Source organism: Anabrus simplex, chromosome 4 (genome assembly GCF_040414725.1).
Source record: "Anabrus simplex isolate iqAnaSimp1 chromosome 4, ASM4041472v1, whole genome shotgun sequence".
Classification (NCBI taxonomy): Eukaryota; Metazoa; Arthropoda; class Insecta; order Orthoptera; family Tettigoniidae; genus Anabrus; species Anabrus simplex.
In genome coordinates, this window is record NC_090268.1 from 19,547,514 (window position 1) to 19,570,500 (window position 22,987).

General features: G+C 38.9%; 1 protein-coding gene across 3 annotated transcripts in view; it reads right to left on the reverse strand.

The window, feature by feature from the left end:
- Positions 1-22,987, reverse strand: part of Ca-Ma2d (Ca[2+] channel Muscle-specific alpha2/delta subunit) — a 318,622-nt gene that overhangs the window by 132,407 nt on the left and 163,228 nt on the right. For all 3 annotated transcript variants that reach the window (XM_067145019.2, XM_067145020.2, XM_067145018.2), the window contains 3 exons: positions 15,604-15,803; positions 10,938-10,982; positions 2,100-2,193 (listed from right to left, as the gene is read on the reverse strand). In XM_067145019.2, coding sequence (XP_067001120.2) covers positions 2,100-2,193; positions 10,938-10,982; positions 15,604-15,803 — 339 coding nt within the window. The remainder of the gene's footprint in view (positions 1-2,099; positions 2,194-10,937; positions 10,983-15,603; positions 15,804-22,987) is intronic.

The following is a 22,987-nucleotide window of genomic DNA, read 5'->3' on the forward strand; positions in this document are numbered from 1 at the left end:
GCTCCCCTTCATCTTGGTTTGAGGTATCTGCGATTTTTGCAACCTTTTTGTAATGGATTACAGTAAATTCTATGCGAGCCACCTCATTAGTTTGGGAATAGCCCCTGTTTCATTGGCCTAGAGCCCTGTAGGTTTTTAAGTTTTCATTATCTTGGAGCACAGTGTGTGCCTCTATTCATTTTGTGTTTGGGCCAGTTATCTAACCTGTTCTTTTCCATGAAGGCCCAGTAGGTTGGCTATTAAATACCCCTGTAAAAGTAAGTTCAATTTGTAAATGGTGGCTTGAGAGGGCAGAGATTCTAAATTTTGATGTAATATTGCCTTGAGTGGGCAGTAAGAAAGTGTGAGCCTGTTTGCTCTTTTTCAAAGTTTTTGTAAGTTTAACGAGTGCCTTTGGAAGGCTAGATATTGTATTTTGGGAGCAAGTGCTCTTGAATGAGGGGGATTTCTGCCCTTAATGAATAATTCCTTATTTTTCATTAAGGTTTTGTAAACTGGATCCAGCATCTCTGGAATTGTAAAACTAGGGGCTTGGAGCCCAGAATCTGTAAAATTCACTATCTTGGATCTTTCTTGTCTTGTTTCAAGGTTGCTTTGTACCTGAAATGTTGTTATGTGAAAATTTGTTGAAGTTGTTGTTTTTGAAGAAATATAACCTTCAGTTCAAGTTTTAAATGAATTGCCTCCCGTAGTTCAGCATCCCTCGATTTATGCTAAATTATACTCTACTCCATACCAAAAGTGTTTTTGGTTTGTACGCAAGGTAATTATGCCTTTGTGTCGAGTTTTCTTGTTTCCTTTTTTTTTTTAAGTTTCATTATGTAGTGTGCTTATCTGAAAGCACCGTCAACTTTCATCTCATAATTGAATTTATATTGTGTGCCTTCTATTTTCCTTTTATGGTTTGATTCTGGATGTGGTGTAATGTTAACATGTCCCTTTTCTTTAATTTTATTTGTAATAAGGGGATAGCCCTTGGTAAATTACATCATGTCGGTTCTTACATTTCTGAAATGTAATTGTAAGTGGACATCGTCCACAACAGTCTTTACGAAACTACCTTATGATGATTTTAGATTACCAGTATTCCTGTTAATTGGCCCAATTCATTTTTTAAAATTGTTTATTTGCTGTGTTAACTTTATTGTTTTCATTGTTGACTTTTGTTTATAATGTCATTTTCTGTTTATTTACTTAGTTGAATTAAGAGCTCAAGGGTTAACTGTCAACTTCTTTTTAACTGCAACGCATAATATCCCATGGACCTTGCAGAGTTTCCTGCCTGCTTCCCGTGTTCTTTCTCATATCTGTCATGTTGATCAACCTGATGTTTATTTCTTAATGCAGATTCTGGAGTACAAATCCGATGTGTATTATTCAATTTAAAGGTGTTCAAATTTCATGAAGTTTAAGATTCATTATTATTATTATTCTTGTTCATCATGTGTCGTGTAACCGCTGCAGGTTACAGTGATAATGATTACTCATTTTATAGGACATATCTGTTGCTGAAGACCCTCCGATGAGGGTGAGTGACATCTGACATGTTGGGAAACTGCATGTTATTGTAGGGGAGGATTGTGTTATGTGTGGTGTACGAGTTGCATGGATGTTGGGGCGAGTGGAAATAGTTATTATTGCAGCAAAACTACCATGTGCTGATGGTTCATGGGGGCTGTGCAGTATATTCCTTGAGTGTTTGGGTAATTTATATGTAATTTCAGTGAAATCTTCGCTATTAAGAAGCTGAGAAGGCCATGCACTGCGTTTACTGTCCAAACTTATATTCCATTGCTTGAAATGCTGATTCTTCTTCTGCACAAAGGAGATAAGAAGGGAATTATCTAACTCGATGGAAGCAAAATTATCCCGCTAATACTCCAAGTTGTCCAGCTGCTAAAGTATTCCATACGTGTGAGTTCTATACATCTATTTATTATATAGTTAGCGGCAGTTTTGCATGTGACTGTTTGTTGTCCTAGGTCTCAAGTATTTTCAGTGCCATCTGGGTGGCAACGTATGCATTGCTTACACTTATTCTATACACTATGTGTACCAGTATAGATTAGTAACAATCAGAGAAAAATGATTATACATACTCATCATTGTTTTCAATGCTCCATTTTTCATCATGAAAAGATGGATTTGTGATCTTTGCATCGAACACCAGTAAGTTCATAAGATCTTTATCACCTGAAAGTAAATAATAAAAATTGTTAAAGATCAACTTAAAACTATTGGATGTTAGAAAATAAATTACTTGAGAATTAGGATTTAAGGGATACCACTGGCTTATCAAAAAAAAGAATTCCGCAGCAGAACAAAACACCAGTCAATAACAATTCTATGCTCTTCCTGAAGGATTTGATGACCTCAATATTTGGCTCTCTAAAAAGGCAGCTTCAGCAACAGTAAACACGAAGAGGAGTTCCGTAAAGCAGAGACCCTTTTAAATCTACCACTAATTTGAAAGATTTGCTTCATGCTGAGTGCTTATTGACATCTACTCCATACAATGACACTTACTCTATCTTTTATTGTTGTTGCTAAATTTAAGAAGATTAGGACAGTGTGGTGAATAGCCCAGTGTATTTGTGTACCAGAGAGAGAGAGAGACAAAGAGTGTGTGTGTGGAGCTGATAAACTGCACAAGCAGGTATAGTGTTTGTATCACGTACACATACTGAATGCAATGTTTCAGTTCAACTTGCTTGCAGTAAATGTAGGCTTGTTTCTACCAAGAAGGCAACTCTCCAACAACTTGAAATTGTGACGGTATAAAGACAGCAGTAAGAATTAATTTGAAATTTCTCATTTGATTGTATTCATTGCTTTTTTATAAAAGTTTTTATTCTGTCTGGACTGAAATTTTGGACTTGGAAGAATTGTTTTGACCTCATAAACTTCAACTTATCCAGAATATTTTAAACTGACTGTTTTTAAAACTCTTTAAAAATTATCATTTTATCTGTGGATTTCAATATTTTTGTTTTTGGTCAAATTATTGTAAAGCATCCTATACTTACATGCGCAGTTCAGAAAGCCATTTCCTGTTGCTTAATACTCTATTTTTCTAGTACATTCGATTCTCATGGAGTCAGCAAGAAAGGAGAGACTTTTGATTGGAGAAAGTGAGAGTTAATATAAATGGTAAATGTGAAATTCAAAGGTGAATTCTGATTGGTTTTCTTTGGTGATTGCACCACTTCCTGTTTCTAGATCTTGTCCTACTTCTTTGGTGCGAGCGAGGTAGCGTCTGTGTCTTTGATTATCTGACCATCTTAGCGAGCGGATGTGCTCGTTCTTCGGTCCCCACGACGGAAACCTGGTCTCAGGGTAAGCACTGTTTCTTCCTTTCTTTCCGTTTTTAACTTCATTCAAATGTGATTTTTTCCCTTCTTTCTTATGCAGGAGTTTGCCCTCAAATTTCACGTTCACTGCTAATTTTGTCAAAATAAATGACTTAGCTTCTCAACTAAGATCATCTACAATTTTTTTCTTTACCTTAGTATTAAATTGTAATTATTGCTTGGGTTTGCCTCCCAGTATTTCTGTGTCTCCTTTCATATGTACAGAAAATCTATGCCCATTAAGTGACATATTTGAGTTAATAATGCAATTTTACTGTACCTCTGTGTTTGGTTTAATTTCTATATTTGTTTGTGTAGAATGGGACTAGCCCTTACTTTAATTGACATGTATTGTCGGATTAGGTTTTCAAGTTTCATTTTTGGTATCAGTCAAAGTCATCGTTTGTGCATCATGTAAAGGTACAGGTATATCAAAGAACACTTATTTCCTTTTTGCAACCATGTGTCTAAATTTTTTATTCAATTTTTGAGTTTCTGATTTTGTCTCTTTCAAAATAAATGTTGCAAAAGGCTATGTTTCATTATCTCTCAGGGTTCCACAACACTTCCACATCTGTCCCATAGTTGTCATGTTTCCTAACCTGTTTGTTTATATTTTATGCTCTGATGCTTTGGTTAAGTCTTTCTTTTTTTTTTAAATTTCCTTCTTTAATTATTGTTATATATTACCAGAACAACGCTATGGAGTGACTCGATGGTAGCTCTGGGTTGGATATGTAGCAATCCTAATTGCTGGAAAACTTTCATTTTTAATTGAGTGACAGTAATTCAAAAGAACTCGACTCCAGTTCAATGTCGTGGTACTGAAGCAACAAAGTTCAGCTCATACTGGAAAATTCTGCACATAATGGCATGGATTTTGTGCTTAGTAAATAATGTGAGAAACAGTGAAAGACTCAATGGTGGCCTGACAGTTTGTGAACTGGAAACAGCACATCTGCATTGGATCAGCATAGCTCAGATGGATAACTTCCCTTTCCACAAAATCTAAGATTGCATACTACTCCTATCTTCCTGCAAGATGACATTATATGGCTAGGAAGGTGCCTTCACTTTGCAGAGCTGATGCTCTAACAGAAGCAGCCACTCCTTCTTGATGGCAACCATTCTTTTATGAAGTTAATGCATGATTTACGCACATTTGGCTGCATTACTTATGAGTAAGTATTATCCTGTCTGAACTGCGCACAAAATTTTGGATTTTAAATGTTCAGCAAGCTATCACATGTGCCTGCCAAACAAAATAGCAAAGAATCATTTTGGAAGTCAAATTGAGGCTCCCTTGCCACTGAATCATTTGCAAATGACTAAACTATTTGTTGTCCCAGGTGTGGCCTTTGCAGGTCCACTGAGTGTGAAGTCAGTTGCAGGAATTATACGTTATGCTGTTTATTTTATTCCATATATATTTTTTACAAGTTACTTTACGTCGCGCCAACACAGATAGGTCTTATGGTGATGACGGGGGGCAAAACCATCTTTAGGGCTGCTGACAGTGGGTTTCGAACCCACTATCTACTGGATATTGACCGCAGTTAAGCGACTGCAGCTATCAAGCTCGGTGTGCTATTTATTTGTGCAACCACAGGAACTGTACATCTTGAGCTTGTAACAGACATGAATACAGAGAAATTTATCATAGCCTTTGGCTCTTCTCTGGCGGATGAGAATTTCCCCACTCTGTGTACAGTAAAACCTCGTTAATTCGAAGTCGTTGGGACTCAAAAATCGGACTTCGAATTACGTGATTTCGAATTAACCGCCAATTCGCAGTTCAGAAGGACCAACGCTTGCCGCGTTACAAAATATTCTAAGGCCCGTTACTGCATGCATTTAACCTTGATTCAGAGTTTATACCTTTCAAATGCCATGAAAAAAGAACTATTTCCAAAATGTATCCAGGAAGGTCCATTAACAGTATTCAAATAATACACTCGGATATCTCACTGGTAAACATAACCTCACGCAACGAAAGAAAGAAAAAAAAAAGTACGATTCAAAGACGAGGAGAAATCTATGCTCGCTCCCATGTGCAAGTGCTTTATTAATTGGATTACTATACTGTATGCATTTTAGATGCCTTGTATTTACACAGAAAGTACCCGATGCCCTTAAAATCGAACTTTCCTTTGACTCTATCCTTGTACGATTTCCCGCCATGGCACTTCTCTCGTACTTCAGAAATGTAAACACTTGCCGCGCCACGAAGTATTCTAAGAATCATTAATACATGCAATCACCTCGATTCACAGTTTAAACCTTTCAAATGCCATGGAAAAAACTATTTCCGAAATGTATCCAACAAGGTGCATTTACAATGTTCAAATAATGCACTTGAATAAATCACTGACAAACATAACCTCACGCAACGAAAGAAAAAAATCGCACAATTCAAAGACGAGGATAAATTATGCCGGTTCCCCTGTGCAAATGCATTATTTTTTGGATTTCTTTACTGTTTGCATTTTTATTATAGATGCTTTGTACTGGCATGGAAAGTGCCCGGCGCTCTTAAAACATTGTGGCTTATCGAAGTTTCCTATGACGAGGGAATAAAGTATCTCGCTTCCATGTGCATTGCAACGCATTACTATGACCCCCATCCCTCACACTGTACGATTTCCCGGCTGGCAATTTCTCCTTTAAAACAATAAGACCGTTTGGGCTCGCATTAACATACCGTAAAGCAATGCAGTTTCACCGGCAATATCAGTACCGGTATTGTTCGGTGCCTACGAATTTATTATATTTGCCACGTTTTTTTCGTCAACTGTCGGCATCGCCAGTGTTAGCGGATTCTGTTTTCCCGCACACTGCATGTTGCGTGATATTACGGCGTTCCTTAAAAGGTTGAACACACGAGTTCCGATTTCATTCAACTTAGCAATCATGAAGCGCACTGTAGACCCACCGAAGTGAGTGTAAGTGCGGAAAGCTACCCCTCCACGTTCCGGAACGCGCGTTCTATTATGACGCGGAGCAGATAAATTTCGAGTTGAAATTACTCTGTAACATACGGTACTATTGTTTTAAAATGTAAAGGCAGTTTCGAATTAAAAGTCTGAATTTCGGTAATGGGGCCGACATTGTACTTCGAATTACGAATTATCCGTATTTCGAATTAAACAATTGAAATAACATGCAAAACTGTATCTCATATTTCCGGGAACGAGAGCTTCTTCGAATTAGGCGGGATTTTGAATTAACCGATTTCGAATCGAGGTTCTACTGTATTCTGAAAACGAAAGGACTTTTCTGGCAGCTAACAAAGAGCTATCCAAGCTCAGTACAAACCTGTATCACCCCTTAACAAACCACCACCTTCCACATAATAACATAAGTTTATTCCAACATGGGCCACTTAGTTGGGAGGATGATGGGAAAGAATGGTTGATACAGCAAGGAGATGCCTCAGGAAGGTGTTGAGGAAGTCCCTAGTTGACCATGAGTTCCTGAAGACACTGCTGGTAGAAGTGGAGGCCACGATTTACTCAAGACCCATCACACAATATGGCTCCGACATACTAACGCTAAGTAATTTTTTGAATGGTGAATGCTTGACAACCTTGCCTACCAGTCTGAAACCCAGCATTGAGATGAACATGAGAAAACAAGTCGGCCAGACACGGAAGATACAAAATGATTTCCTAAGGAGATGGAAGGAGTACCAGCCTAACGAATAACCAGGTCACCCTGAAATAAATTAGAGTAATGAAGCAGATGGAGTTTTATTCATAACACTATTTAATGAACATGTACAATTCAAATTACTTCTTTTAAAGCTGCATAATATGGATCTTTCTGGTAGAGGAATCAATGTACTGTGACACTGGGGGCCAAGATGCAGAAGCTGGTGAGAGACGACAATGTGGCTGGGATCGGCTGTAAATAAAACAATAGCCCTGGAAAATTGTTGTGCGGCATGATAAGGAAGTTAGCCCAGCTCCTTTGAAGCTGCAGGAAAAGGCCAACAATGGAGAAATGACCATAATGATCTGGAAGTGAAAACTGCAAGATTATTTATTGAGAATCTTGTTATAACAAGAGCAAAGCTGAGTTTGCAAATCAGTCTTGATGTGGATAAAAGTTATTGGCAAGTCAGTCATGAGTCATCCAGGAGTGCATCGGTGATGTGCAATTCAGTCAGACAATCTTGGCCTTGTGAAATCCAGTGTGACGTGTGAATTGAGTTCTTGAGCTTAGCTGTGTTGTGGAGTGAACTGCTCTGAAGAAGACACTGTGGTGAGAGAAGCTCTGTTGGAGAACAGGGGTTCAATGTGCCCTGTATTTTGCCGAGTTAGTGACTACAAACTGCTGATATAGAAAACTTGAAATTAATAATAATAATGTTATTTGTTTTACGTCCCACTAACTACCTTTTAAGGTCTTCGGAGATGGAAAAACTTGAAATTGAGTGTATTTCTAGTAACTGTATGTACATAGTAGTTTTAATAAATTTAGCTGACAGTAAAACACAATACCCCTCCAAGTAGTAATTTTAGTTTTTGTAGCCGGATTTGGGACAGCAGTGGGGAAATGATGGAAGCCTCTTCAATTAATTTTTTGAAAAATTCATTTATTGTTTTAAAAATTATTTACGTGGTATAAGATATCGTGTTTGGGCTGTGAAAAAAAAAAATTATTTATGATTGGAACTTTTGATTGTTAAAGAAAAATAACTTATTTTGGAAAAAATTATTTTTTGTACAAAATTAATATTATTAATATGTGAAATCTTTTGTATCAGGTACCTGCGAGTTTTAATATTTTACTTGTGAAACAGACTATACCAACACATGCTGTTTTAGGGATGAAATTAGAGTTGCGTAAAAGAAGTATCTCGAACACTGGGGAGAGGAAATGAAGAGACCTTTAATTGTTCGAAATAAGGAAAAATTTAATTGGTGAATGTGAAAGTCGAGGATAAAATTCTGTAGCCTGATTAGTTACCATATTCTTGCATAATTTCCTGCTTCTTGATCTTTTCCGCTCCTTCATGGGAGCGAAGTTTGCATCCGTGTCTTTTGCTTCTGACCAGCCTCGTGAGCGGTCCCGCTTCTGCATCAGCCCCGTTATGGGATGTCAGCCTCGGGGTAAGCATTATCTCGTCTTGTTTTTCGGACATCAACTTCATTTAAATGTAATTTTTCCTTAGTGCGCAGGAGTTTACCATCGGAATTCACATTCACCACTAAAATTGTTATAATGACTTAGCTTTGTTGCTATTTGCTTTACGTCACACCGACACAGATAGGAGGACGGTTTGAAAAGTTCTCGGAATCACCGCTAGATGTCAGTGCTAAAGCAACGAGGTTCCCGCACAATAATCACACACCCTTTGTGAGTGAACCCGTGGCGCGTCAGTGTTCTAGCTGCAGGAGTGTGGTAGTGACGACTCTTTGTTGTTGTTCCCGTGTAGTGATTTGTGACAATGGAAAAAACTGAGATTCAAGCAGTGATTAAATACTTTCTAAAGAAAGGTATGAAAGCAAAGGAAATTCATGCCGACTTTCAGAACACACTGGGGGACTCTACTCCTTCATTTTCAACTGTTGCCAAGTGGACCAGCGAGTTTAAATTTGGTCGGGAGAGCTTGGATGATGATCCGTGTAGTGGACGGCCAAAAAGTGTTACGACCCCAGAATTTATCACAAAAGTGCATAAAATGGTCATGGAGGATCGTCGAGTGAAAGTGCAGGAGATTTCTGAAGCTGTAGGGATGTCTTCTGAATGGGTATATTATATTTTAACTGAAGAATTGGGAATGAAAAAATGATCCGCAAGATGGGTGCCACGGCTCTTGACATTGGACAATAAACACACCAGATTAATGTCCGAACAAAATCTGGCCCGTTTTCAGTGCAACCAACAAGATTTTTTGCACCGGTTTGCGACTACAGATGAAACTTGGGTCCACTACTATACTCCAGAGACAAAACAGCAGTCAAAGCAGTGGAAACATGCTGATTCACGGCCACCAAAGAAAGCAAAGGCAGTGCGTTCGGCCAGAAAGGTCATGGCATCAGTTTTCTGGGATGCAAAAGGCATTCTGCTGATAGATTATCTTCCTACTGGCCAAACAATTACAGGGCAATACTATGCAAACCTCCTAGACCAACTACAGGAAAAGATACATGAAACAAGGCCTGGTTTGGCAGGGAAAAAGGTCATCTTTCTTCAGGACAACGCTCTACCGCACACAAGTGTTATTGCCATGGCAAAACTTAATGAACTGGGGTACGAATTGTTGCCACATCCACCTTATTCACCTGATTTGGCACCATCAGACCTTCATCTGTTCCCCAAGCTGAAAATTTTCCTTGGTGGACCGAGATTTTCTACAAGGGAAGAACTGACAGCCGAATTGGAGAGGTATTTTGCTGGCCTGGAGGAATCTCATTTTCAAGATGGGATCAAGGCATTGAAACATCGCTGGAGCAAATGCATTAGTCTACAGGGAGACAATGTTGAAAAATAAAAGCAGTTCCACTGAGGTTACTTAATTCTAGTACATTCCGAGAACTTTTCAAACCACCTACGTATGTCTTATGGCAACGATGGGATAGGAAAGCGGCCGTGGCCTTAATTAAGGTACAGCCCTGGCATTTGCCTGGTGTGAAAATGGGAAACCACAGAAATCCATCTTCAGGGCTACCAACAGTGGGGCTCAAACCCACTATCTCCCGATTACTGGATACTGGCCGCACTTAAGCGACTACAGCTATCAAGCTAAAGTCATATCATTGTTTTTTTTTTTTTTGGAGGCAATTCCCTTTTCCTGTTTTTAGAAACCTTGTAACTAACATGTAATTTAAATTTCCCTCGGGTTTGCCTCCCACAGTTCTGTTTTCTGAAAATTGATGTTCCTTACTGGAAGTGTTTTAGGTAGGTATCCTAGGTTTCGGTGCCTCTGTGTTTCTTCTCCGTGTTATGATTTTATACTTTCCTTTATCATATTTTGTAAAATGGGATTAGCCCTCATTAAAAGTCATCATGTAAAAATGTCTTTGTTATAGTGTGCATATCTGAAGGAGCAATTAACATTTATCTTATAAATGAGATTTTTTCAGTTCTTCCTATATATATATTTTTTTGTGTAATTGCAAAGTTACTTTGTACGTAGCATATATCTGCAGAAGCCATTAAAATTTTAGTTTTGTAAATGAATTTGTTTAGTTCCTTGCTATTGAATTTTGGTTCATCCTCCTATTAATTTTTAGATTTAAAAAAATAAAATATCCAGGGCAATTACCATGATGTTCTAATTTTTTGTCCATGACAAATACATTCCATCTACCTCGTAGGGTTTCCATGCCGCTTCCCACATCCTTTTGTAGTTGTCACGTTTCTCAACATGTTGTTTATGTTTTAGGCTACTTCGAGTCTGTGAACCTTATGTTTGTTCTAATGTTTTTACTGTGTTTTTTTAAATTCAGAAAATTATCAAAAACCTTTCATTATTTTATTTACATAATCAGTAATGTGCTTACAGTTTTTTAAACCCTAACAACCCATGACAGTATTTTATGAGATTATTTGACATATAATTCACATAGAAATACTCACAGTAATATTCATCAACGTTCCTTTTCTCTTTTCTGCAACTTTTAGCTAAAACAAAAACAAGTGTAATAATAAATAACAATTCAATCAATTAAAAATACTTTAAAGAGACAAGCACAAACTTAATTTTATGAACCCATAAAATATGCCATATAAGAGATCTGAATAAGTAATTGTTGTTACAGAAGCAAGAAATAAGAAATAAGTTCCCATGTTCATTATCTGACAAGGAGAGGCCAAACCCTGCATCCAACCGATTTCAGCGAGTTTCAATGTACCTGTGGGGGACACACTCAACAGTCACTTGTATAATAAGGGTTTAGGTGAATACATTTTCGTTTTCAGAAAAAAAAAAAAAAAGTTAAACATGTCAGGTCTGCAACCTAATAAATTCTAAAAAATTGATGAATCCCCGATTCCAATGCAATGCATACATACTTGCAGAGTTACATACTGGAGTGGTCACTGCACTTGTCTCTGAACCTCCAACACGTGAGTTCGAGTCTTGTCGAGCCTTATTTCTTGTTAAAAATAAATGAATATTTGAGGGAATGTGAATATAGGTCTTAACGTTCCCACAGTTACTGCTGGATATCTTTCTACATATATATATTAATTTGTGGTAGAAAATAAAGTTCACTGCAATTTGCCTGATGTTTTAATTCAAATTTTTATCTTCATGTCATTGCATTGGAATCGGGAATTCATCAATTTTTCGGAATTTATTAGGTTGCGGTACTGACATGTTTAAGTAAAATGTGTTTGTCTTTTAGTGTTCTATCACCTCCACTTGGTCTGAAACAGATCCTGCATCATGACATTTGTCTCTTTTTTTTTTTTTCAAGAACAAAAGCGTATTGACCTACATCCTTATACATGAGTTACTGTTAAGTCTCCTCCAACGGGTACAATGAAGCTCACTGAAATCGGTTGGACGCAGGGTCTGGACTCTCCTTGTAAGAGTTAAAGCTGACATACCAGTGTCAGACTAAATAATTCAAACCTTACAACTCCATGTGTTCTTTACTGATTTAAAAACGAAGACATTATCCTGTCTAGTTGTGCAAAGCATTCTTAACAGTGACAAAAGTAAGAATTTAACAAGGTTTCCTCACAGAGGAAGAACTCATTGCCAGACATATTGAAAGTATATCAAGATGTATGCACATACATATACAGTAGTTGTTGTAAGCAAACATACATTCCTGGAGTTCCATGGAATTACTAGACAAGAATGGCATGAGTTCTTCCAGTAAAGAAATTGACAATGTTAGGAACCAGTTGTATTTTTCTGGTAAAACTGTAATGGAAAGTTTACATTATTAACCTCTTAACTCGGCGTGATGAGTTAATTTGTCTACCAATACTTGTAACTCAATTGAGTAATGTCCACAGTCTTCATAAACTGTTATTTGCTGGGTGGGACTTGTTATCTCATCTCTTTTTATTGCTGAGTGTAGTTCTATGATCGCCAGTAGGTTCCAGACTTGCTGCACAATTATTTCATTGCATTTTCTTCCGTACATCATTGCTAAGCAGCCTCGTTTGGATAATGAAACTATTCTTCATCTCATTGATTCAGAAGCTGAATTAGATGACAGCTCTATGGATAGAGAAGGTAACACAAGTAGCAAAACTCTCAGTGAGTTTGCTTCTGTACCCTTATAAATAGGGACTCATTCAAGAAAAAATGATTTTGAAGATTTTCTTACATTTCTTTTTGTAAAACCATGTACAGTACAGTACTTTACTTTTATTTTTCACTGTTTTTCTTGCTACAAGTGTAGATCAAATTTAATAGGAATTTTTTTAAAAAATTTACTGCATGAACCAAAAGAAAGTACACATTCTGATGCCATCCTGATAGAAAGAAGAGGACTGTGTTCAGAGCCAATTGTGCACAAACTCATCTACACTTGCATCATCATCGAACCACTGTCCTCCTGGGTCTTGTTTGAGCGCTCCAAACAAATGGTAGTTGCAGAGCGATAAATCTGGACTGTACAGAGGGTGTTCCAGAGGTGTCCAGTGAAGTTTCTCCAGTTTTTCCCGCATTAAAGCAGCAGTATGTGGCCTTGAATTGTCATGGAGAAGAATGATATGTTGGATCGGTTGCCGGCATCGCTTGTTGCAATACGCAGCTTTTGCTTCATCCAAAAAGCGACATTAATAGGCTGCATTTATTTTCCTTTGTTCATGAAGAAAATCCACATGTAAAACACCTGCGGAATCCCAGAAAACGGTTGCAAGCACCTTTCCAGCAGGATCTCTTCACCACCACTCCACACTGCTTGCTTTGACTCTGGGGTGTAATGATGTACCCAAGTTTCATCACAAGCCACAACATAATCAGGAAATCCTATCCTTCCTGCTATGCAGTGGTCTCCACGGTATGCACTAGCCATGCGTCTTGGTGGGTGTGCTATTTACCAACTGTTGAGCCCAACTTAGCACACTGGGGCAAAACACTGGCAACCAGGAATGAGTTAGCTGGAAAATTTACAATGTCCAATAACAGATCAACTATATTGGTATTATAAATTTACTCATTCAAAACAAATATTTCAGGTTCCCTATGGGAATCAACATCTTTATCATCTGGTGGCCAGGCAGACATCAATTTTTGAAAATGAGACAATGTCTCTCATAGTGCATTGGCACTGCCGGTGGCTCCAAGTAGCCTACGGAGTGGTCTCCATGCCATCATCGCCTCTCCGATCTCCGTAGTGCACAAATCACTCATCTCAAACTTTTTTTCTTGGCCGGGTGGCCCACATCTCTAATCGCAGCCCAGCCGAGCTCAAAAAAGCACAAATAGGCAGACGCCTAGTTGGCAGTCGCCTCCCCAATACCATGCCCTATCTACTCCTCCCCTGGGTAGATCTCTCTATCCCAGAGACAGAAATACAGCAAGCACTTAAAACACAATATGCCCAAGTTGTAAAATCCCTTCGTTTAATAGATGGCCGAACGAAGAGACCTTCAGAGCACATCTTACTACAAGTCATGACCGACCAAGAAGTGCACCGCCTAATACTGCAGGGAGTCAACCTCAGGAACTACAACTACGTGGTAATAACATCGCCACAGAACATCATCGACCAACTTCAAGCCAAACCTGAATTAATTCCCATCCTCCACGAGCCTCCAATAAAGACAAAACCATTGCCACTCTCCCACCCTATCACAACCACTACCACAACCTTCATAACCACTACCAGCACCCATGCCACAACCATAACCACCACCAGCACACCCTGCCACTCCTTCCCGGTCATGACATCAACCCTCCCCCCCCCCTCCCATCTACCAACCCCCCAGTCCACAGCAAACAACGTCCGAAATAACTCTGCAGGACTATACCGCTGACCACGTAACACCATCTGAACAAGAGTACTACACCGACCGAGCAACGCCGACCGAGCAGCCACCATCTCCCATGTCCATCCACAGCTGTGTACTGCGTGGCATCAACCCGGACATCCCTACAAGAAACATCATTCAGGAACTCCGCACCGCAGGCATCCCAGTGAAGAAGGCCATAAGGATCCGAAATAACCATGGCCCTACCTATATGGTCCGCCTGCAACTACCATCGGAACGAGATGTACAACAACTCATCAGCAAAGGAGCACAAATTTACGGAGAACATCACCGAGTGGAACCCTCCTTTTCACCGCCCCCATCCACCCGCCAACCATCAGCCACTATGCATCCCCGCCCCCGGCCACCCCCCACACAAATTCCACCATATCACCAACCTCTCCCACCTCTCCCTCACTCCAGCCCCTACCAGCCGCCCACACCCCCACTGGATCTCCTCCACTTCCTCATCCTGTCCCTTCACAACTGTACCACCACCCTTCATCTCCTAACCTCACATCTGCTCCCAACCATGGTCATCCCACCATACCCACAGTCAAACCTAATCCCAAATCACATATACTAAAATTGTAACCCCTAGCATAACACCAAAATTGTAAACCAAATGTAAAACACCATTGTATCTATGTAACACCACTGTATCTCCAAATGTAAATATGTAACACCATTGTATCTCCAAATGTAAATATGTAACACCATTGTATCTAACCTAATAAAAAGCACAAGAGCAGAGACTGCACACTTAGCCAAGGGGCCAAACTCCTTCACATCTCCAAATTCCAAAGCTACTTCCCTCTTAACTTCAAACCCCATCAAATCCCCAAACCCCGCCAAATCTCCTGGCCAGAGAGAAGGCGTAACCTTCTAGGTGGCCCGCCCCTCCCCTTCGGGGAGGGGAATGAAAACATCCCCCTTGGTCCTTGGTCTCCATGCTATGCACTAGCCATGCGTATTGGTGGGTGTGCTATTTACCAACTGATGAGCCCTACTTAGCACACTGGGGCAAAACGCTGGCAACCAGGAATGTGTTAGCTGGAAAATTTATAATGTCCAATAGCGGACCAACTATATTGGAATCATGACAAGTTTACTCGTTTTTAGTCAGGATATATACCCTGTTATTAATATTTGTTTTTTGGTGGAAGCTCCTGAGTTAAGAGGTTAAGTAAAGAGGAAAAGATGTTTGTATCATGCATCATTAAGGCTGGATGCCATTAATTAAACATAATGACAGCAGTACTGATTTGGAATATCTAAGCAAATAAAACATATGGATGATACATACATTCGTTATAAATTTTCACCATTTCTATATATCCATCCTCTTCAAGGTTACCATCCTCAAACTCATACTCATCATAATCTTTACGATATTGATCTTCCCATTTGAAGTCTTCACTAGACATCTTCTCAAGGAAATGTTGCACCTCCATTTCAGGAGAATTAAATGGATGTTGTGATTCATGGAAATACTTGCAGTATACCCTGAGGAGAATAATTATAACATCAAGTAAGTGATGAATACAATACTGGCATATAGTGAGGTTGGGAGGTAGCTGAGCAAAAATAATCAAATTACTTGTAACAAATACTGTTTTAGTAATTTTTACTTGTAATTTACTTTTTGAAATAAAACTGTAATTGCTACATTGCCATATACACTGAGTGGCCAAAAGTCATAGGAAGACACTGAATGTGATGTTAATAATGAGTTGCTCCTCCACGAGCCCTCAAAACAGCAGCAATATGACAAGGCGTCAACTCTACAATGTATTGGAATCGTTCTGGAGGGATCAGGACGCACGCATCTTGCACTGCTACCCACAATTGGTCTTGTGTAGTTGGTGCGGGGTTCATGGAGCATACACCAGCATTGACAGCATCCCATAAATGCTCGATTGGATTAACATCGGGGGATCTACAGGGTCAATCCATGCTCGTAACTTCACTGGAGTACTCCGCCAACCACATGCGTGCCACCACAAAGCGATGACATGGTACATTGTCCTATTGAAACATGGCATCTCCATCAAGGTACTCTAGGGCCAGAAAGGGATGCAGATGGTCTGAAAGAATGTCCACATAATGCGCACCTGTCACTGCTCCCTGCAGCCGGACAATTGGGCCTAATTGTGATCGTGAGAATGGCGCCTAGGCCAGAACTGAGCCACCTCCCACCTGGACACAACCTTGTTGATACGCAGGATCCATAGCTTCATAGTACGCATGCCACACTCCCACGTGCCCATCAGCTTGATAAAAGTGGAGGGATTCACTGGACCATACCGCACGCCGCCACTGTTCCATGATCCATTGTCGATGTTTGCAGGCCCATGCACATTGTTGAGCTCTGTGTCGAGGTGTCAGCAAAGCGACATGAGCTGGTCATCAGCTGGTGAAGCCTATGCGGTGCAGTTGCCTCCTTACAGTCCTGGTTGAAATAGATTCCTGACTCCCAGCATTCAACTGGGTGGTTATCTGATTCACAGTAGTTCGTCAAGTCCCGGTATGGTTCTGTGGAGTCGACGTTATGTCCTTTTGTTAAACACCTATGGTCTACCCATGCGGTGGTTTACACAGGTGGTAACACTTTCTCTGCGATATTGAAGATCCACCCTCAACACTATTGACTTCAGAAACCTGAATTTGCATGTAATCTTCGCAATGCTATGACCCATACTGTACGTCGTGCGCTGATGATCATCCCACGTTCAAAGTCGGTTAACTCGCAACGTGTTGCCATCTTCATGACACTGGTGTCTGTAACAGACTGTTCAGCTAACAAGGGACCATTAATCAATGTTAAGAAAACTTGAAACTGATTCATACACCATTCAAAAGAGCACACTGAAATATGTAAAACCCTCAGATATTACATCCTATAGTGCATGTATCTATGAGTTGCAGAGCGGTAAATATGTGTGGGTGGGGGTTATCAGTGTCCAATCAGAGTGAAGTTATTTTGAACTGCTGGCACAATTTAAGGAGAAGTGGGCAAGAGAGGAGGAGAGCACTGTGAGTGCAATGATGTATCGTGAGTTGTGTACAGATCGTTCTGAAGTAAGCTTCTACCTATAAAAATGAACCCTCTTAATGTAGAATGTGTTTTATAATCACTTTAAAGAAAAGAATTTCCAGCTGTCCGTTGTAACCAAAGAAGATGAGACAGTGTTTTAGTATTTAGTAGATATATTAGAGTTTGATACAGAAATAATATATATGCAAGCTTTAGATATTAATGAACACAAAGCAGTATCTGAAACAGAGTTAGTGCCCGATGAATACGAATCTCCATCACCTTCATCAAAAGAGGAATCACCAAGGTCGATAGTTGCAGTCGCTTAAGTGCGGCCAGTATCCTGTATTCGGGAGACAGTGGGTTGGAACCCCACTGTCGGCAGTTCTGAAGATGGTTTTCTGTGGTTTCCCATTTTCACACCAGGCAAATGATGGGGCTGTACCTCCGTTAAGGCCACAGCCGCTTCCTTCCCACTCCTAGCCCTGTCCCCTCATTGCCATAAGACCTATCTGTGTCAGTGCGATGTAAAGCAACTTAAAAAAAAAAAAAACAGAAAACAGGAATCAACATCAGGAGGTCCACAAAGCCCGAAAAAACAGAGCAGAATGGTCATTGGAAGAAAAAGAATATTAACACATGGTTGAGTGCAAGGAAGCAGAAACCAAAGCAACCATTTCCTCACTTATCATGGAACTCTATGAAAAACAGATATCCTCGATTGAAGCACGAGACACAGTTGTACTGTTTTAAGGAAGATATTGCAAAAGCGGATTCTATTGGCAAACCATCTTCTAGTTCAACAGTCACAGATAAATACAAGTAGTTGTACCAGTTGATGTTTACAAAATTTATGGAAGCTCATGTAAACAACTTGATAGTGCATGATATGAACTTACAAACATGGGCCCGTGAAGAAACTTTACCTTTGTCATCAAGTGAAACATGGGTATGGAATTTCAAGCAGCATTTTCACATAGGATCACGAAAAATTACGTAGTTTTTTACATGGAAAGAAGAAGAAGGTGAACCTACTAACAACATACTGCATTCCTGGAGAGAAGAGACAATGTTCCTTATAGAACAGTATGGTGCTGACATTGTGTATAATGCAGATCAATCTGGTATCAATAAAGAATCACATTTCGGGAAAACACTTGATGGCTGTGGTAAGAAGATAATGGATGGTGCTACACAATCACAAATCACATAAACACATTCATTCACAATTATGCCAATTGTATCATGCATGGCACATCTCCTTCCCTGTCTGTTTATTATACTGCAGGAATCAAAGCCACCCAGTCAAGCTCTCCAGCAGGGTATGTTTAAAGTCCCTAATTTAATTGTGCAGTGGTCAAAATTTGGAAAAATGATGAAAGAACTTTTCTGAATAATTCTGGAGTTGATATTTTTAACCCACACTGGTCCATCAAACTGTTTACTGTTTGATTCCTGGGCGCTTTGCAAGGATAATAATTTAACACATGAAGTACTTTCATTAAATAACTATGAACCTGAAAAGTTTAAAATGCAAATCATTCCAGAAAAAACAATTACTGAATTACAACCATCAGACAGGCATTTTTTCCAAAAGTTCAAAACAATGAACCGACATTTCTGTAATTTTGTTGTGTTAAATAATATCGACATGAACTTGTAACAACATAACAATATTATCAGACGCATGTCATTGATCTACAATCAAGAATGTTCACCGTGCTTTCGTTTGTCACATAGACATGGGTGGAAATTAGCAAACCTAATTAACACAAATGAAACTTTTGAAAATAGCACAGACTATTGTATTAGGAAAGGAACTGGTACTTGCGAATTCTTACGGAGGACAATAATAATAGTGATCAGCTTTCTTTACTCAAATGTAACTGTTGTGTTTCAAGCATTTTTTTTCTTAATTTCCATTATCATTCACAGGAGGTGGAATATGTTGAAGGGGATTAAACATGACTGCCACATTTTTGGTGAGTATGTAATTGTTTAATCAATACATACTCATACATACAGTCTTTAAATGTTTACCTTGAATATTTTTATCCCTCATGTGATTACAACACAACCACAGGTTAATATTTAATTGTGTCTTTAAAACATGTATAAATTAATTCCAAGTTTTGTGAGTACTGCGTTATGATTTTAAAAAATGAATACGTAGTTTAACAGGCATACAGTACAATGTTCATTGCACTTACAGTGCTGTCTCTCTCTCTCTCGCCCGCTTTTCCTTACATCGCGCCAGCAGTTCAAAATAACTTCACTCCGACATGACACTGACGACCCCCACCCACACATCTTTATTGCTCTGTAACTCATATATGCATGCACAATAGGATATAATATTTGAGGGTTTTACATATTTCACTGTGCTCTTTCGGATGGTGTGTAAATTGGTTTCAAGTTTTCTTAACATTGATTGATGGTCTCTTGTAAGCCACAACTAGCTGTAATGCTCAGGGGTCATACACGGCATGTTTTCTAATGGGACACTCATTGTCATGACTTTTGGCCACTCAGTGTATAATAATAATAATAATAATAATAATAATAATAATAATAATAATAATAATAATAATAATAATAATAATAATAATAATAATAATAATAATAATGATGATGATGATGATGATGATGATGATAATGATAATAATAATAATAATAATAATAATAATAATAATAATAATAATAATAATAATAATAATAATAATAATAATAGCGTGGCATAGGTCTTTTGAGTTGAAGCCCTATAGGCGACCTGTGAGTCTGTAAGGATGGGACCATACCTAAAATGAATTCTAATGATGAAGACAGCACAAACACCCAGTAACTGATGTTGGAGCCTCAGCAGTGGGAATTCAAATGGAAGATATACAGGTCTACATTCATTATAAATTTCCAACATATCTATGTATAAAGCCAAGAATACGACATGCATTTACCGGTATTCATGTCTCACAGCTTGATGTGGTTACTGATTGAAATTTAGATATTCATGTATTATGACTCTATGAGTTGATGGAACCAAACGAAACTTGTGACTGCTTTTGAATAAATATTTTGAATTAATTGACCATCAAAATAATGTAAACATGAGTGTGAAACACAAACTTTGCTTGGGAGCAAACAAAATAGTTCAATCTGCATTGAGCACAACTTTCAGTTTAAGGAAGCATATAATGGTTAAGTAGATACACATTTAAATTATAATATTGTGATTTTTTGCTACATTGCTCAGTAGAAATTTAGTGATTTTGTCTTGGAAAAAAAAAAATTGGTAAGAGTAAAGAAGTGTGGTCCATTATTTTCAACACTAAATACAAATAAAGCCCTATATCAGAATTACTATGATAATGTAACTTTTAAGTTTTCCAGTCTGCCGAACACTAATTATAACATCTATAACACACCTGTAAAACAAAAAAAGCACACTATTATACAAAGAATGACTTATTTGGTGCCTTCATTGCACTTTATCTTATTTTATTATTTCCTCTACCACATTCATCCCTGATTCGTCTGATGACCTTACTGTTACTTAGTAATGCACATTTGGTGTAACAAGAAACGCCTTAATTGTAGCTTAGATGGTTTCGTAAGCTCTCACTTGGAAGGCCAGCATATGATGAGCCATCTAGCGATGAATGAGAGTACCACTTACTACAGACCAATGGTAAAGCATTCTTTAATTCAAACTTTCACTATTAGAGAAGACTTCCTCATGAACTGTCAAGATCAAGCGAGTTGGCCGTGCGGTTAAGGGCACGCAGCTGTGAGCTTGGATCCAGGAGATAGTGGGTTCGACCCCACTGTTGGCAGCCCTGCAGATGGTTTTCTTAATGAAGTGTTCCAGTAGAACATCCTCTCCTTACTAAGTGTAATTGTAATTCTTTGTCAATGACGTGAGGTCAATCGGCTAGTTTGTCGGCAGCTTTCCATTACATCAAGTTCCAGTGATATCACTGGCTATTTTGAATCTTATTTTTAGTTTTATAATTACATATTATTGTTATTATTGTCATCATTCTTTAATTATTTTGGAAATTATATAGAGGTTATGTAATGAGCATTTAACGGGCTGGCTAGTTTACCAGTAATTTTACATAATATTCCAGTATGGAAGTAATTTTGTAATATTATTAATTTAGTAGATGGACAATTCCTGAAAATAATGTCATTTATTTTATAATTCAACAACAACGACAACAACAACAACAACAACAACAACAATAATAATAATAATAATAATACCGTAATTTTACTGGCAGGATGACCCAAAGGGGTGCGGGCCAAGGATCTGGACTAACAAACATGAGGACCACCTCAGAGGCTACAATGCGCAAGACAATAGGTTTAACAACTTGACTAGAACATTTATTTTACAAATTAATAACAACAAACAGGTTTGGAAGCGCTTGAGAATTAACATCTTTAAGTAGAGGGTTTCGACCCATTTTCATTATTCACCTGTAAGTAGGAGACCAACCCCATATAAGAGGACTAACATCAACGTCAACTATTTGGCTTGGGTCCAGATAATATTTGAACAATAACACTACTGGACTGATTTCCAGCTCACAAATCTTCTTGAATAAATAATACACCATCTAAAATTCAATATAAAGTTGACAACCCATTTAGGTACAATTGCAAGCAAAACACATCGCTTCTCACACTGAACGCCCAGAACATTCTGGCACTTTACGTATCATTCTCTTGACCCAATTCTTTAGCTCCTACTGTGACTACAAGCCAAAACATCGATAATGAAGGCTCAAGTGCCCACCAATAGTCTATGATAGCTTTAAAACAAACACAGAATTTAAAAGAAAGGTACATTTTACAATGGTAGCTCAAGACTAAGCTTGCTGATATCAACACCCAAATCAAAGATGCCAGATACATGGCTTTACATTATCATTTCTTAGTCCCTCCCATCATCCTAGCAACTTTTGAAAACATTAACATCTTACCTACCGAGCTCGATAGCTGCAGTCGCTTAAGTGCGGCCAGTATCCAGTATTCGGGAGATAGTAGGTTCGAACCCCACTGTCGGCAGCCCTGAAAATGATTTTCCGTGGTTTCCCATTTTCACACCAGGCAAATGCTGGGGCTGGGCCACGGCCGCTTCCTTCCCACTCCTAGCCCTTTCCTGTCCCATTGTCGCCGTAAGACCTATCTGTGTCGGTGCGACGTAAAACAACTAGCAAAAAAAAAAAAAAAAATCTTACCTCCCATGCCCCTTCACAGTCTTTGGTGTGACAAAAGACAAGTGATCTGCTCAAAGTGCAGCAGCTGAGTGTTTCCACTGCCCGGCGAGGCGAGCCAGCCTCGGCAGGAGGGGAATGACCCACATTTACGTCAGCGCGTCCCCTCTCTCAGAGAACCGGAAGAGGGTGAGCGCAAGCATGCGAGGCAAGAAAGAAAGAAAGAAAGAAAAAGAAAGAAAAGGGGACGGATGAGGAGGGCGTCCCAGGATGGAAAAAATTCCTTACCCTGGAGCCATAAGTTAGGAATAGGGAGAGAACACTTTTATTATAACACACCGACAGGTGTGATGGAAAGGTAGCAAGCATAATTAAATAGATATGAATGGAGCTAAATAGCACAGTAACATACACCAAGATTTTTAAAATGGGGG